This window comes from Marmota flaviventris, chromosome 15 (assembly GCF_047511675.1).
Source record: "Marmota flaviventris isolate mMarFla1 chromosome 15, mMarFla1.hap1, whole genome shotgun sequence".
Classification (NCBI taxonomy): Eukaryota; Metazoa; Chordata; class Mammalia; order Rodentia; family Sciuridae; genus Marmota; species Marmota flaviventris.
The window spans coordinates 30,506,193-30,523,790 of record NC_092512.1 but is presented as its reverse complement, the minus strand read 5'-3'; the positions used below and the strand labels follow the sequence as shown (position 1 = coordinate 30,523,790).

The 17,598-nt window shown below is 36.4% G+C and overlaps 1 protein-coding gene across 3 annotated transcripts in view; it reads right to left on the bottom strand.

Moving 5' to 3' along the window:
- Nucleotides 1–15,445, bottom strand: part of Angpt1 (angiopoietin 1) — a 237,091-nt gene extending 221,646 nt beyond the window's left edge. For 2 of the 3 annotated variants that reach the window (XM_027947991.2, XM_027947997.2), the window contains exon 1: nt 15,149–15,445. In XM_027947991.2, coding sequence (XP_027803792.1) covers nt 15,149–15,445 — 297 coding nt within the window. Of the gene's footprint in view, nt 1–6,143; nt 6,286–15,148 lie in introns of those variants that run through there. The other variant, XM_071602181.1, reaches the window with a different exon arrangement.
- Between the last annotated feature and the right edge of the window lie 2,153 nt (nt 15,446–17,598).

Genomic DNA, 17,598 nt, shown 5'->3' with positions numbered 1-17,598 from the left:
TGAGCATATTTTATTTCTAGGCATAAATATGTGTTTGCTTAAATATCCACATGGCCCATGTTACAGGACTGTTATTCTTGCTCAGCAACATGGAATTTCTATGTTTTCACAGAACCAGATTTCTACTCATATTTTATCTGAAACTTGCTGGACTACCAGGGCATGCATACTCCTAATATTAACCAGGAATCTCTTTGTGCTATAAAAAGGCACAGAATGCATTGTAAGGCATGAGCCACTTGATAAATGCTGAAGAGAATTCTACCTACAGTTTGTATTATAAAATGCATATTCTTAGAAGTGTATAATGACCCAATTGAAAACACAAGATCAGATTCAAGAAAAAAGGGCCACATGAGACCCATTGGTTAGCTAATATCATTTAGTGTACCTTATTGCTTCTCTGAACAGATTCTTGGTACTGAAATGATTCTTCCTAAAATATTTAATGCCTTTGTTTTCAAAATGGAACCACTGAGATTTTTTTCCAGGAGGATTCATTTAAATTCCCAGGATCAAACAAACTTCAAAGAATAAAGCATTCATTTATGAAAGCATTCATATATAACACAAATAGAAGAGTATAATGCATATATCCTGCCTGACAGTACAAGTGTGTAATTTTAAATAGATAGAGACCACGATGTAAGACTTATGGACCTGAGGAGAGTAATTTGACTCAATTCCCTAGGATATTCTATGCTATGCAAATTGCAAATGCATAAGATACACAAAGGTATGGGAGAAAGAAAGGGCTCTTTACCTCTGCATTCATAAATTTATAGGACCTTATGATTGTCCTTTCCTTTCTCACTCAGGAAGACAGATGGACTCAATCTCACATTACATAATGTTAAGAACTATCCTTAAAGATGCCTGAAATTAACAGCTCTATAGGATACGAATACAGAAATACTTGCATTTTTCATAGTATCTATTACTTGAGTAAAGCATGCTTGTTGTGATATCCCCAGTTTTAAATCTTAGTATTATCTTTTTGACAAACACTTCTGAATTACTTTTTTTATGGCAGAACTGTACCTGCTACCTGATGATCTACCTGTTTTCCTTATCTGTTTGCCTTGTTATCTTATTGCCTTAGGGAAGAGTCTGGGGTGTGAAGGTCACTCTCCCTATTGTCACAGCATCTGGTCATTCACCCTTTCATAGAATTGCAAATTCTAAACCTGCTCTCTCTATATCCAATTATTGCTTATGTCCAAGTCCATTAAAAACTTGACAGTAAGTTTCCATCATCTTATTTGTTACCTTCTTCAGGAAACTCCATTGCATAGGAGTGAGCTGAAGGGTTTGTATCAATCTATCCATTCATTTACCTCATACGTCCATCCATCTTTCCATCCTTCCACTTATTAAACACTGTGTGGAGGATGGGGCAGGAGGGATTCTAGAACTCTCTGTAGCACAGCAGGCACATATTTAAGGAAGGAAAAGAAATCACAATATTGTAACAGAACTGCAAGATTTAGAAAGAGCTGGAACAGAGAGAAAACTATGAAAGATGAGACTGGAGAAATAAGGGAAAACTCTCTGTTCTAAAATATTTCCCCTAGATTTTATTTCCTACAGATTATGCTACTATTTCTAAAGACCCCTTCATATTTTTTTGCCCTAAGAACAGTTACTCTGAAAAATAATGGCAATTCAGTCAAGTCTGCATGATCCCATTTTCTCCAAATCATTCCTGCTATTTTTATTAACCTCAGTCTATAAGACCTATTTTTAGTTAAAAATTAAAATTTAAGCTTCCCTTACTTTGATTGTAAAAATGGCAAGCTCATAATGCATGATATATACAGCAAGCATGTAAGAGAAAATAAAAAATATTCTTCAATTTTATCACTTAAATTAATCACTGTGAATATTGTTTCTGTTATTAATAGTACTGCAATATATTCCCTGTTGACAGTTTTATAAATATACTTACAAACTCATCCTCACCTCCCACTCTACCCTCCCACACAATCAGAGCTATAACATGCTCATGGCATTTTAAAAAATGAGAAAAGTAATAGTATGTAGGTACAGATTTGTGAGAATGAAATAACACACTTAAACTATCCAACCCAGAACTTTGTGTAAACTAAATGGTCGAAATATTGGCTTCTAATTTTATTACTGTAATTTATTCAGGCATATCACCTACTGGTTCATTCAACATCTTGTGGACATTTCGTTTTTAACAGCTGTGGTCGTGGGTCACTGAAGTCTCGGCCTTTCACCAGAGGATCTTGGGTTGAGGGTCTACTGATCCTGCCATTTATGGCCTGGGGGAACTTGTACATGGTTTCCTCATTTTCAGCCTGTAAATAATGTTGTTTATCTTTCAAATTCTTTTGAAGGATTAGAGATCATGTGTATGAGGTGTCATAGTAAGTACCTAGTGACTAATAACACCCATGATTTCCAGTGTTTCTGCTCTGATGGCTGCAGTGAACACCTTCATGTATATTGCTTTTTCCCTCTGTCAAACTGTTTTCCTTGGGAATGATTCCCAGAAGTTGAATTACTGAGTCAAAGGATATAAAAGTACTTAGTTTTGTTTTGTGTTTTTTTTTTGTACTCACTATTATGCTGTTTTCCAGTAAGTTTCAATCAGTATGTAATGTAATAAGCAAAGCACATCATACATTTAAGAATGTTCCTATACCTGTTTCATTTAAGTTTGAATCCCTTGCTCATCAGTTGAAAAGAGAAGAATCTAGGATGGATTTTACTGCAGGAATTCCAAACCACTGGGAATCAAACAGATGCAGCTAACTTGTTTTACATTTGGGAGACCACCAGTCAGCCATGCTCAGTAACAATTTTCAGAAACATCTGGATTTAAACTTACAGCCTGAACATGACAAGTTAAGTAGTGTAGGATTATAAAAAAGCTTAATTCCTAGAGTCCTCAAAAATGTGAATTCTCTGAGATTTTCATATTTTTTAAGTGATCAGAAAAACTACAAACAATGTTATCTATAAGACTCATATATCATTTTGGCATTATGGAATACTGGTCTACTCCAAGTTTTGTTGGTCCCTGAGGCTTCTTGCAAAGGAGAAGGTAGAAAAATTCTTACTGAAAACAATTTTATTCAAAGGACCACAAAGGTATATGCTGTCTTCAAGTTATATCTATTGAATCTTACTAAATTTATGTAAAACTGAAATATCTAACTTAAAAGAATAGTAAAGGAAGAAAAAGTACTGGTTTCAGAACCAATACAGCACTTATGACATTCTAATGATGTCCTAAGGCTCGCTGAAGTGCAAGCTTCTGGAATGCAGAGTCCATGTCGGATGCATTGTTCTTCAGTGACAAGCATAGTGATAGGCAGCACAGTCCTGTAAGCCTAGGTATCTGGTGACCATTCCAGTCCTAACTGTGGGTTCAATATATTACCCACAAGTTTAGTGTCTTGTAACAATCAATTGATTATGCTCATTGGGTCACAGACTCTATGGGTCAACGTCTCAGACAGGGTAAAATAGCAATAGATTGCTTCTCTTCCATGAAGAGAAGGACCCTGGCTCCAAAGCTTAAAGAAACTAAATGGGTGGAGACTATAATCCTGTGAAGGCTCTCTTACTCACATGTCTACAGACTGGGCTAGGATGACTCAGATATGAGGACTTACTAACCAGAGCTCCTTCACATATCCTCCTCTATATGGCTTGACTTCCTCACAACATGGTGGACTTCTAACATGGCAGCTCAGGCCTCTGAATGTGAGTGTCGTGGTAAACAAGATAAAATGGAATTTCCTTTAGAAAGATTCAAGGCAAAGGGAATTCTTTACAGGAGGATAGCATGTAAGACAAGAGGTACTTTTATAACCATCTTTGGAAAATGCAAGATTGTTCTCCAAGTTCTATACTCTATATAATTTACTTGTACCTTTTCAATCTTATTAAATTAAAAAGCTGAATTTTATTTACTTAGTAGTAGTACTTGAACATGACAAGGATGTTTTTGGCTCTAAATTTTAAAAACTGTCTATAATTTTTTCAAACTACACTCCCATCCATGGACAAATAGCAGTGTGTGTCTCCCTGACATAAAATCTCCTTCTTACCATTGATTTTACAGGTGCCCACTAATCAGAGAAGGATTAAACACATGCTAACCTCATTTTCCTCAGGGGATATTTTGTAGTTAACAGAAGAGAGATTTTTCAAAATATTTGGTGAATTATCTGAAATATAAAAAATGTTTAATAAACTTACAGGGTTTTATTTAAATATTTTAATTGTCTTTGATACTTTTAAGGCCATGATATCTAAAATCAGATCTAAAGGAAGTTATTTCAAAATAATAGGCTAATAATATATAGAGATAACTTATGCTCAGGATAATTCATTTCCAAAGTAACTTTTTTCATTGCAAACTGATCGAGTTTTTGTCCCATATGAAACATAATTGTCACAAAATTTTAAAAATTCCTTTCTCTCTGATAGGAAGGTTTCATAGTCTGATATATACATTTGATTCTCAAATTCTCAGTGAAGAGCTGATTGTGGGATTTCCACTTCTAGTGTCAGCTTTAATCATTTATCTGAATAAAGATCTCCTAAATTTATTAGTATACCTTGACCGTCAGTAAGAGATACTACTGACAGTGTCACTTTCAGGTGTCTTTATTAATTATCTGGGATTTTTTTAAAGCTTGGACTTGAATTCAAGTCTACTTTCACATACTAAATAATATTTTTTGAAAGTCAAAACATACATAGCATGTAGTCTTTTTAAATGGAATAAACGATAATTTTTGCACAAACAGCACCCTAATCCGTTAATGTTGAAATGGTAAAGGATCTCTTCTATTGAATATTTTTATTCTTATTTGGTCTTCAGCAGAAAGAAATATAACTTGATACTACAATGAAGTGCTTCTAAGTGAAAAATGTAGATAAAATAGTTTAAGACACTATCTTTATCTGTATCAAAATAACCCCAACATGAGGTAATATGGCTAAATAACTCATTTGTTTGGGGGAAAGATATCAAGGAATTATTTGCCACTGACAGATTTTTTAAATTAAAAAGAAAAACACACCAAAAAAACCTGTTCTAGGACAGAAAGAATCATAAGAAGAGTAGTCATCTTACAGAACCTAAAATCCATGTATGGAAAATTCTTCTGATTGCCAAATGAAGGTTATTTATTATGGACATATCCTCCAAAAACTTAAGAAAAGCTTCATTTTAATCTTTTATCTGCTCCCCCACCATTCATAATTGTTTTAATTTTTGAAAGAAAATTCCAAAGAGGAGAAAATAATAAAGAGTTCTCAGATTTACCCATTCAGAAAGTCTGAGTTCAAATTTTACATCTGTGTCCAAGTAGACAGGCAAACTTCTAAACATCATTTGATTCCACTGGCCCTCAGTTTCTTTATCTATAAAATTGCTTTGATATATCCATTATTTATAAAAAAAAATGCATGTATTTATCTATTTGGAGGATGATACTGTAGACTAAAGTAGACCTTGGAACGCCCTATTTGTTACTAAACGCCATTATTCTTTTTCATACTTCCTTTGATGACAGAACATCCAGCAACTATTCCCCTCTTTTCAGATTGTGTTATATGGATGACATCAATCCATAATTATGTGTCTCCTAAAGTACAAACTGTACAACTAAACATAAGCGATCACTTCCCAGCCTCCATGAATATGTACTTGCTATATTTTCAGCTATCTCCTGAGAAGGGAGGAAAATCAGCAGACATAATAGAAGATGAAAAGGATGGGGAGGGGAGAGGAAGAATAAAGAAAATTAAAATTGAGAAATGAGTCCTCCCTGATCTACAGTTTCCTATTTCAGGAAAAGACCCCGTCATTCAGCATCAGCACTAGAATCCTTCAGACCACTTCACTGACCATGCAGTTGCCCCAGATAGCTTGAGCACTACAGCATGCATGTAGGCATATGTACAGCCTGGCAGTGTCCACCAGGCCCCTACAGTGTCCACATGCCACACACTGCTGGCTCTCATCATTTAATGGAAAGCGGAGGTCAAACAAACAGACACACATTGAGTTGTCTGGTTTCTTAAAATGTGTTTTAGTCTATCTCACCATATAAAAGTACATGGAAATCCTAACTGAATTCAAATTTGTCTTTAACCTGTGTTGTCTTCCCTCCTTTGGTGATTCTATGAAGAAGAATGGACAGAAGGCAGTTGGGTTGTCTGGAGTCTTCCCATCTGCTGTAGTTGATCTTCATCAGCTATGGAGACAGCTATGGAACCAAGGCTTGTGAGTGTTCAGGCCTCCACCCAGCAGAAGAAAAGAGAAGATCTGTCACAATTGCCTGCAAGTAGCAACATTCTTGGCCTTGGTCCAAAATACCAGAAATATTTTAATTAATAGGGACAATGATAAATAAAATAGGAAGTGAGATAAAAGGTCATTGCCTGAGAAAACAAGGCCTTTCTCCTCATTTTTACAACTCTCGGATTGACCCGCTAAAATAAAGTGCATGCAAATAATATTTTAAGTTCCAGAATGTGCTGTTTCTTTTCCAAACAGGATTGCCTGCAGATAAATCCAAGAGGGAGGTCATTCAATTGAATGGAAGATATTCAGAAGAGGCAGCTTCGCACCATGTAAAGCAATTGTAAGCCTTTCTCTGTGTTTTAGAAATTTTCAGATAAATAGTCAGACTCAATTAAGCTCTATACATTCAAGAAGATGGTGCTTCTATGGAGAGAGGTGGGAGGGAATGCAGATGGGGTTGCCTGGTCTGTCAACAGACCGTGGGAGGGCAGAGAGAATTGGCTATTGTGCTTCCAACAGCAGCAAAACCTGCGTGCCATGACCAATTTAACCATGCAGCTTTAGAGTTGGGCTGTGGATAAATGGTTGTCTGAAACAGAATTTGAGAAAAGGGCAACTCATTTAGTATGAAAGAATTAAGGATTTATACACAAAGGCAACTCCAGAAAAAAAAAAAAAAATTTAAATGGACTTAATGGTTTGAGGATTGACAGGAGGAGACATGGTTAAAGTTGCTGTTGCTAATCCCATGGTTGGTTCATAGCATAGGTCATGGAGTCAGACAGCCCCAGGTTGGCTGTTGGCCTGCAATTTAGCCATTGTGGAAAAGTGGTGTCCTCTCCCCATCCCTCAGCTTCTTCATTTGGCAAGTGATTCATTCAATTATAATACTTTCTACTTCATTCTGGCTTTTAAAAGTAGTCAATAAATTAAAACATGTAAAGTTCTTCTAAGTATTCTAATATTAGAATATTCTAATAGTTTGAGAAAAAGTTTCCAACAGTTAACTAACACTAAACCTAGAACTGTCCCTAGCAATAACTAATGCTTACTTAACATTTATGGTATGATACAACTTACACAAAGTAATTTATGTGAATTATGTTTACATTTAGCAATAACCTTTAATTATTGGTGCTGTTATGAACTCAATTTAACTCATAATGAACTGAGATATAGAGAAGTGAAGGAATTTGCCCAAGATCACACAGCAAGTAAATGGTACTGCCAGGAATTCAAAACCAGCAGTAATGTTGTAGGCACAACATATGTCATTTTACTCTACATTTTAAGTCATTAAATACTCAGTTTATTAAACAAACCTATTGATTCATTCAATAAATATTGAAGTGACTGTCACTGGATAGCTCTATTCTTTTTTAAAAAAAGTGAGTGAAATAGGAAAATGATGATAACACTGGTAATGTTGGTGATGAGGATACACTCTCTGCATCTTAACATCTGCATAATTAAGACAAGTGATGCCAAGACCTGCTTTGAACAACAAATCTTGAGTTGTAATAAATACCCACTGGACTATAAAAGTCTGCTGTATATTAATAGTGAAGATAAGAATAGTGTTAAAATGCTTTACAAAATCCCAGGACTATCTTTAAGGGTTTATAGGGGAAATGAAATTTGGATGATTATTTGTTGTTGGTTGTTGTTTATTGTACTGGGAATTGAACCCAGGTCCTCAAACATGAAACAAGTATGCACTCCACAGCTGAGCTATATCCGCAGGCCTGAATCAGATTTTTTTTTCCTCTGTTTGTTTGTATGGGTAGAGGTGGGGGTGGGGTATACTGGAGATTAAACCAAGAATCTTGTACATGCTAGAGAAGCATTCTACCACTAAGCAACAGCCACAGCCCTATTTATTTTAAGTTGTCCAGGCTGACCTCAAATTTATGATCCTTATGCTTCAGCCTCCCAAATAGCTGGGATTACAGGTGTGCATCACCTTACTCAGCTAACTTGGGATTTTAGAGTACTTATTGGTTCTTGGGAAGCAAAAATCCTTCATTGTGTATTACTGTAATGTAACTCATTCAGCTTTAAGAAACAAAATAAAGCCTATCTATAAATTTTCCCCTAATGAATTAATATATACTTATCAATTAAACTTGAAAATACATCATCTTTCAAAATTGTCACCAGTCATTGCCTGGAAATTTACAAGTTGACCATTTGACATTGGCTGATGTGTTTCTATCACTAAGGATTCAAGACATTCACACTGTGCTTACATTTTCTTAACATTCAGCTGTGAGTTTACTTTAGACACATGTTGATATCTGTGCTAATTTGCATGATCATTCAATAGTTCAGGCAAACTTAAGAAACACATTCCCATACAGACTGTATAGTATAAATAAGTAATATTCATCTTACTCTACATTTTCTAATACTTACTGATGAAAGAAAAAAAACCCACATAAGCCCAGATGTACTATTGATGAAATTCTTAGCTACCAGTAGGTCTGTATTTGGCATTGTATGTTTTACTTCCCTTTCTCTTTTAAAAATTGCTCTTCCACTCACTCACTCACTGGAAGGAAGAAATTCAGATCATTTACATCAACAAAGAAATCCAGGTTATTCAGGACCAAATAAGCCTGAGAGCTTCTCAGTTCTAGTATTTCTATATGAGAATAAGAGAAGAGTATTCAGGTACAGACCCTAGGTATAAATAGCCCCCAAATAAAAAGCACACCACAGAGTGCTTCATTCTTTAGAAACTCCTTTGATAACAGAGGGGTACATCTTGTGTACACATTATAAAAAGATTTAAACACTAAGAGGCCCTCCCTCCCACAGACCAAGGGTCCAAAACCAAAGGGGATTTGGAATTTCCCAACTTCACTGCAAGAGATGATCTTGTATTGGAACAAGAGTCAAGGATGACTCAGAATGTAATTAGGCTTGTGCATTAGAGCAAATGATACAATATAGCTTGTGGTATTAAAAAAAAAAAGAGGAACACAAAGCAGGAAAAGACCCCTAATGTGTCTGCACAGAGACCATTGCAGAATGAAAGCAAAACCCCCTAAATTAGCAAATTATCGCATGGGGGCTGCCAGTGCTCTGTAATCTGTAGCTGAACACCTCTCTTATTGCTTCTTTGATCCATCATCTATACAGGTGAGAACACTTCTCTCTAATCTTTCTATCTAAAACAAGTGACAGAGACAAAAAAGTTTCTAAATATACCGAATGCAAGAGGCTGAGCTGAAGTCCCATTTCTAAGAAAACAGAATGTCTCCAGAGTTTTGTCAACATTCTTGCTAATGCTGCAACTAACAGGATGAAACAGGTACAGGAAGCAGGGGACCATGGAGTCCAGACCTGTTTATCCAGAGATTGGGGACCTGTATCGTTATTCAGGTGCTTTTTTTTTTCTGACATATATCTGCTTTGGGAATATTTCTTTGTTCAAGGGATGATGGGCAGTGGAAAGAAAAGACATGAAATTCCCTTGTCTGTACTCTTCTGAAATGTCACCTCACAGCATGCCAGGCACCAAGCCAAGAAATGGCTTAGTCAGGCTCTCCGCCAGGCTCTCTCTCCCTTTTAGGCAGGGACCTAAAACTTACTGGGCCTCCTGAAGGGCAATGTTTTTTCCCACACAACAATCCCCACAGTTTACCTTGCAATGGTCCCAGTATTAATACTAATTCTTCTTGTGATATTGGGCAGGGAGCAGGGGTCAGCAAACTTTCTTTTAAAGGCCAGATATTAAAAAATTGAGATGCTGTAGGCTATTTGATTGCAATTGCAATGACTCAACTTGCTTTTGTAGGAGAAAAGCATCAACAAGCATCACAAAAACAAAAACAAAAAAATGTGGCTCTGTTTCAATAAAACTTTATTTACAAGTGCAGATAGCAGGCAAGATTTGGCTCTAGGGCTATAGTTTGCTGCTTGATATTGAAGATGGAACTCAGAATATTAATAAAAATTTCTCACATTACATAGCTAAGTAGCATGTGGAATATAATTGGGTCTTATTTTAAAATATATATTTAATTATAGTTCAAATCTACCCATGGAATTCATTTCTCTCTATTCATTAAAAAAAAAAACAAAAACGGCATAGTCATCTCTTAGTGTCAATGGGGAACTGGTTCAAGACCCTCCACAGATATCAAAACCTGTGGATGCTTAAAATTTTACATAAAATAGCTAGGATCTGCATGTAACTCATGACACCTCCCATGTATTTGAAATGTCTGCATTATTTATCATACCTAATATAATATAAATGTTATATTAAAGATTGCACTATATTATTCAGGGAATAATGACAAAAAAAAGTTTGTATGTGTTTCAGTATTTCAGTGTAGACACAAATTTTAAACAAATATTTTTTTACTTTAGGTGGGTTAAGTTAGATGATGCAAAATCTGCAAAATGAAGGGTCAACGGTATTCTCTGCTAACGCTGCTCTAGACATTATTCTAGAGGTCAATCTGCTACCGAAAGGAATAAATAGTCATAAATAAAAACTGGTAAACAATATGGGTATAGTCCCTACCTCATAGAGCTAAGAGTCTGCAAGAATATCGTCACTCATTCCACATTCTTCTAGGTATAAGGAATGCTAAGGATAGACAAGAAACCTGCGCTAGTGAAATTCACATTCTTAGTAGAGGAAGATGGAATAGACAGAAAATGAATAATATAACATCACACAGGAGTAAATGTCATGAAGAAATTAAATAGCACAATATGATAGCAAGTCATTCAGCAGAATAGGAAAGGTAGGAAGTAATGGTGCTCAGAGAAGACTTTTGCATGAAAACTTGAATAAAGAGGAGGAGCCATCCATGGTAAGAGCTGGGGGAAGAATTTTCTGAGCTGAGCAAATAGCTTGTAAAGTGCCCAAGGCAGGAATGAGCTTGTCTGTTGGAGAAATAACAAGAAGGGCAATGTCATTTGAGTGTCTGGAATGTCGTTTGAAGGTAATAAATGATGAGGCCACTAAAGGGTTGTGGGGCAAATCACATAGGACTTCTTGGTAAGAAATCTGGATTTTGTTCTTATATAATGGAAAACTATAGGGGGGGGGGGGGTTAAGAAAGCAAAGGACACATTCCTATTCATTTTAAATTAAACCAATAACTGTATATGAGATGAGCACTGTTTTTAAAAGCCTCAACGTAAAGGGTAGAGTCAGGGGTAAAGAAGGTCTGCAGATACCCACAGGAAAGGACCCACCAGCCCTAGCTCTAAAACCTGAGCTCCATCAATGAAAACAGGCTGGGGAGAACTCATAAGCTGTGACAGCTCCAACTGCCCAGATTCCAGGACCAAAATGGTGTCTATTCCTTCTTGGATCTTTTGATTTAAAAATGTAAAAAACAATAAAACCTAACTATTGATTGAAAAATTAACTCAGATTCTGAAGGGCTCCTCCCTTGCTTAAAAATCAAGGTTCTGTTCTTGAAAGGAATTTGGTAAAGACTTTTCCACAAACCTGATTTAAAAGAAATCATTCCTGTTGACTTTTCTTGGCAATTGCCACTTTTTCCAATTTCTATGCACAAATCAAAGATGTCTTCAAGTTTAGAGACAAATTATTAAAAACGTACTCATCTACTCTCTACTCATTTCACACAATTAGGAAGTCCCCCCCTCATGAAAATAAAGTCCCCCCTCGTGAAAATAAAACACAAGCATATCCTTTCTGGTTTAATATTGTACAGTCACCAGCCTGCAAAACATTTGGTAAAAGCAAAACACACCTTCTAAACATTCTAGAACATTTTATATTCTAAATACAAATATTTAAAATTTGCATCTTAGTAAAACTTTGACATATAAAAGGAAAATAACAATAACAATCCATAACAGATATGGATGTTAATACCTTTCTGTCGTAGAAATGTAGGAAGAGATCATGACAAAGGGGCAAACACACAATAATCATTCATATTTATTGTTACATATCCAAGATGTATTCACTGTCAGACAAGTGATACGTTTGCTAATAATATGAAAAGGAGCTATGATAGAAGAAAGTCAAACTCAGACACACACCCAGGTATTTCACCCAATAAAACTGTGATGTTGGGCATCAATGTCATGCTCCTCTTTGCAATCTGACAAGTCAAGATAACTTTGTCAGCCTACCTCATGTTAACTAAACAAGTTCCCATGGAAAGTTAGTCTTTCTCAATTAAATCCCTCATGTCAGTAGATCAGTGCCATAACAATTCCAGTGTTTATGGTGACCAGTAAATCATTTGCCCCTTTGCATACTTTTCTTCATGTTCAGTTGTAAGACCAGAGAAGTGGCAGAATGAAATTTGAGAATGTAAGTCTCTTAAAGTGACTTCTAATGATGGCTCATGTCTTACAAAGAATTTTTAAAACTCTACTTCACCAGTGTTCAAGGAAGAGAACAGATTAACATAAATTATCAACTAGCATTGGTAACACTCATTTATTCTACATCAGAAACGTTCCTGACAGTGATGCCATGTGCTGCATAATAATCACCATGCTTTGATTAATTATTTTGTCGAATAAATGGATGAATTAATTTCACTTACATACACTGATAGCCTGGGTTTCTGCAGTGCATGGCTTCTTACCCATTCCAATTAATTTGAATAAAAATATAAGTAGTACAAGTGGCAGTCTAGAATATACCAAATGGTTACAGTTTAAAAAAAAAGTCCATCTGATAGATAAAAATAAACATATATTACAAGAAATTTAGAATTTGGATTGAAGGAAACCTCTAATTAAGGGAAATTTATGAGAGCCTTTAGCAAATTCTCTGCTGAATGCATTTATTTGGTTTCTTGATCCTCCAACCAATCACATTAACAATGACAAAAGATATGCAAATTTAAACAGACAATAGTCAAGCCAAACTGCTCTGACTCATACCAACTGAGAGACATTTTCAGCAAGTATTCAGCCTGATTCGCTCTTGCAAGGGTCCATATAACCAAAGAACATTTCAATAGTTATGTTTGGCTATATTCTGAGAGCTGTGCCATAATCATTGACCAAGAACAATGTAAACAAGAATCAAATTTATTTCACAAAATAAATTAACATACGAAATGTGTACATGACTTAAGCCCAGTAGAATTATGTGTTTACCCTGTCACTGCTGAATAATTGCATAGCAACACAAAATATGCATTTCTATGTTTGAATCACCATTTTCATTGTATGTTTTAAGCAAACAAAACATTACATTTTTGGTAGAATAGATCATTCATGACAATTTGGGACTAAATTTCCCTCTAGGTCCCCCTGAAAGAATTTAGACCAATTTATCATGATTGATTCTCATTAAAAAAACTAGATGGGATAGTATATTAAGAATAATAACAAGCTGTTCAACCAAGCTATTCATTTCTTTACTATGGAAATAAGGTTTGCCAAAGGGAAAAAAAACTGACATTCTATTTGTAACTACTATCACCTGAAAATTAAGCTACAGATTTTAAAAGACTGCAGAATTCTATTTTCCTTCTTTTCTTCTTCCCACCTATTGATATTTCACCTGTAGTCTGTAATAAGAAGACTAACTGCAATTCCGAATTTGGAAACTCTAGAACAACCAAGTTCCAGTTAACGTGTCAAATGAAATAACAGTGATCTTAGTTCAGTCCCTAGTGGACAAAAGTAGAACAACTATTACTCGGCATGATTCAGCAGGGCTGACCTAAATGATTGTGACCAGACAGCAACAAAAAAGAGCATTTGTCCCATCCCTATCTTTTATCCTCTTAAAGGGTAACAGACTACCTTTAAAGAAGCCCGTTCATGTCCCTGTCTATATGCACCAAGTGAATCTGTTAGTAATGATCCGGGGGAGAAGCTTTTCACAGGCAGGGACATTACCACCATTCAATTGAATTTGCTTACTGCTGCTTACCTGATACACAATTAGACAGTAAAGAGAGAAAGGTCTGCAGAAAGTGTCCTCATAGTTTAATAGGCACAGTTTCAATGCAAACTTTTCAGTGGTTTAGTTTGATTTCTATAAATTGGGATTGAATGCATATCCAACATCAACATTCATCTGGATATTGAGACTCCCAAATGGCACTATCTCTGACACAAAATCCCTGGGAAAGGAGGTACTTCAGGAATATGCAGAGCCTGCTTAAAGTGTTCAGTCTAAATCTGCAGGTGCATGTGTCTGTGAACAGCCACTGCTGGCTGCATTTCTCCTCTCATTGTGACAAGTAATCTCTTCCTGATGAGTCCACATTAAACCTTTTTCTTGATTTTTCTCAAGCACAGAAGAACTAGATGACAGAAATAAGTCCTCTATATCCTGCCACTTGTTGAAATTAACAGTTCCCTCTACTCATACAATTTATTCAACCAATAAATATTATAAAGATTGAAAAAATGGACATTTTGTGGCAATTGCAAAATCCTAGCTGCACAAAATTTTCTAGTGTAAAATTGATTTGATCCTCAATAAATATTGTCATTATGATTTTCTTTTTTCCACCAATTGGCTTAAAAGGTGCATGCTTTCTTTTTTTCTTTCTTTTTTTTTTTAATTTGGATTTTGACAGACTAAACACTCAAGATAAACTTTTAAAAAGAGAAAAGCAGAGCTGTCATAAGGTGCCAGTATTAGATGCACAAATCCGGGGAGTGGGGAGCGCCCTGCATTCAAATGCTTACATAAGCCCAGAAACCTTGGCTTACTCAGAAAGTCAAACCGGAGAGCCCGCTTGCATTTGCAAACACTGCCCCCCTGGAGCAAAAGGTAAACACACAAATGCCCCCCTAAGGAACGCTAAGTTAGCTGCAGAGCAAGAAGAGAAAAGGCTCCATGCAATTAAGAAACTGAAAGCAATCACTTACTTTTTGTAGCCACTGAGTATAATTTTCCATCACATGCTCCAGATGTTGAAGTTTCTGGGAAGAGAAATCCGGTTCCACGTGTGGAGCATCTCTCTGCAGAGCGTTTGTGTTGTACTGGTCTGTCGTACTCTCACGACAGTTCCCGTCGTGTTCTGGAAGAATGAAAGTGTAGGCACATTGCCCATGTTGAATCCGGTTATATCTTCTCCCACCGTTTTCTGGACTCCGGCGCTGGTTGCTGCACCCTATGTGAGTCAGAATGGCAGCGAAGAAAGCAAAGGAAAGGAAAACTGTCATTGTACTGCCAGCACTCTCCTTCCGTGTCTCTCGCAAAACTTGCTTCTCTCTTCTGACCTTTAAACTAGTTCTTTATTTCAGGTAAAACTGCTTGTTTGTTTGACTTTTTCCCCCTCAAAGAAAGCGTTTGCAGAAGAATCATAGAAAACTAGCCATTTGTTAGCTTTGTTCTCAAATGTTATTTTTTTTTATTTCACTGTAATGATAGTTTCCTTCGTTAAAACTTGAGATATTTATTGCATAGTAGCTGAGATTTATTGTTTCCTCTCTGTGTAACCGTTCAGCGTGGAGCCTGCCTGAGTCAGCTGCCTGTACATACTCTAGACCCTTTCCTCTGCCCTATCTGCTGCAGATCTGCTATTTTCTCCCAGACCTCAGTGAGTTTTATTAAGGTTGCACATCCAAGCCAAGCTGGAAGCAGGCAGCCTTTCACAAGATGACTTGACAGGAATGCATGAGTGTGCCCCTATGCTAAGGATTGCTGATGGCTTTGGGCGGCGGATCGTCTTACAAATTGGCTAGATGCGCATGACCTCGATCATGTATGGGCCTCCCGCCCCTTCCGCAGACAATTGCCCTCAGCCTGTAGCAGATTCACGGGAAATCAATAAATAGAGCAGTCCACCTTAATACACTTTTGGTGTGTATGCTGACCTACTAAAATCCAACAAACCAGCTGTATGTTTTTAAAGTTACTATTTAATATAAAACCCCAAGGAAAAAAGTGGGCACAATGTCCAATGAAATTATTTTTAACAGTGAATGATAAATCTGTATAATTATTACATTTATTTCAAAAAAAAAACCTTTTATTTTTGACTCTGGGGAAAAATGTATTAAGAACTATTTTTAGAGAGGTATTGTTTTATTGTGTTCACTTAGAATTTTATGAGTTAGAGAAAGGAATTAAAGAGGATTAAATTATCAAGAAAATTACCCTAATTTGTCACTCAAAGCAATATAGCATGTGCATATTAAATAGAAGTATCAAAATACTTTGGGGATATGGATTTTAAATGAAGCTGGTTGCTTGATCAAAATGCAACCCTTCATGGAAGCTCTGTGTATAGAAATTGAGCAACTTCCCCAGAAAAACAATGTGGTTACAGTTTAAGACAGTTGCCTGAAATTATTAATTCCTGTGGTACGTGCTAATCATATATTTCACAAGAACCTTCTTGGTGTTGCTATGTCTGTCTTTAACACTGGTATGGAAATTCCACATAAATCCTCTGTGGCTGCAGAGACAAACCATCTGAGAACAAGTATCTATCAGGTGTGCCAGTGGTCTGAACAGGAGAAGTCTCTGTGGTTTTATTAAGGAAGAAAGAAAAATGATCAGAAGGTGTTTTCCCAAATGTATAATATAAATATTTGAGCAAAAGAACCAGTAAAATACGCAGAACAGGTGATGATTATAGAATTTAGAGTATGGCACTGAGAACTTTACTGGATGTGAGCAGAAATCAGGAGACTTCATCCAGAACTGGGCGGGCTCTCAAGCAACAAGACCCCTCAGTGGAGTCACAGTGTGCAAACAGAAGTCAGGGCATACTCTCCCATGTCCTGGAATGGGAGCAGGGCAGTGGGTGAAGGTCAGGAGTGGCTGGAGATGGGCCTTTAGGGAGAAGTTAGAGAAGTCAAAACAAATTCCAGAAAGAATGTAATTTACTTTCGGGGTTAGGGGAACTTGCTGAGATTCATCAGTCCTTTCTACACCAATTAACAAATTTCTGATCGGACAGATAGGGAAGCAAGTTAGGCCAAACACAGCAATAAAAACCTTTCAGCCACTTTTGCAGTCTCCTCTTGTGTGGTCGCATGCCTCCCTGTTGTGTGGTATCACTGCTATGCAACAATAATGGCATTTATTAAGAGTTTACTATTTGTCAGTGCAGGATAAGCACACAGCACACACTATCTCATTTAATCATCCCAGCAAACCTAAGGCATGGACATTATGTTTAACCCTATTTTATCAATAGGAAAACTGACTCACAGAAAGGCTAATAGGTCACAATTCACATAGCTGACAGGTGATGTTGCCTATACATGAACTCAGGCAAAAAGGGACCCAGAGCCTATGTTTCTAAAGAACAAGCCAATCAACCTTTATAGTCCTCTGTGAGAAATGAAAGCAATCCCCAAGGGCT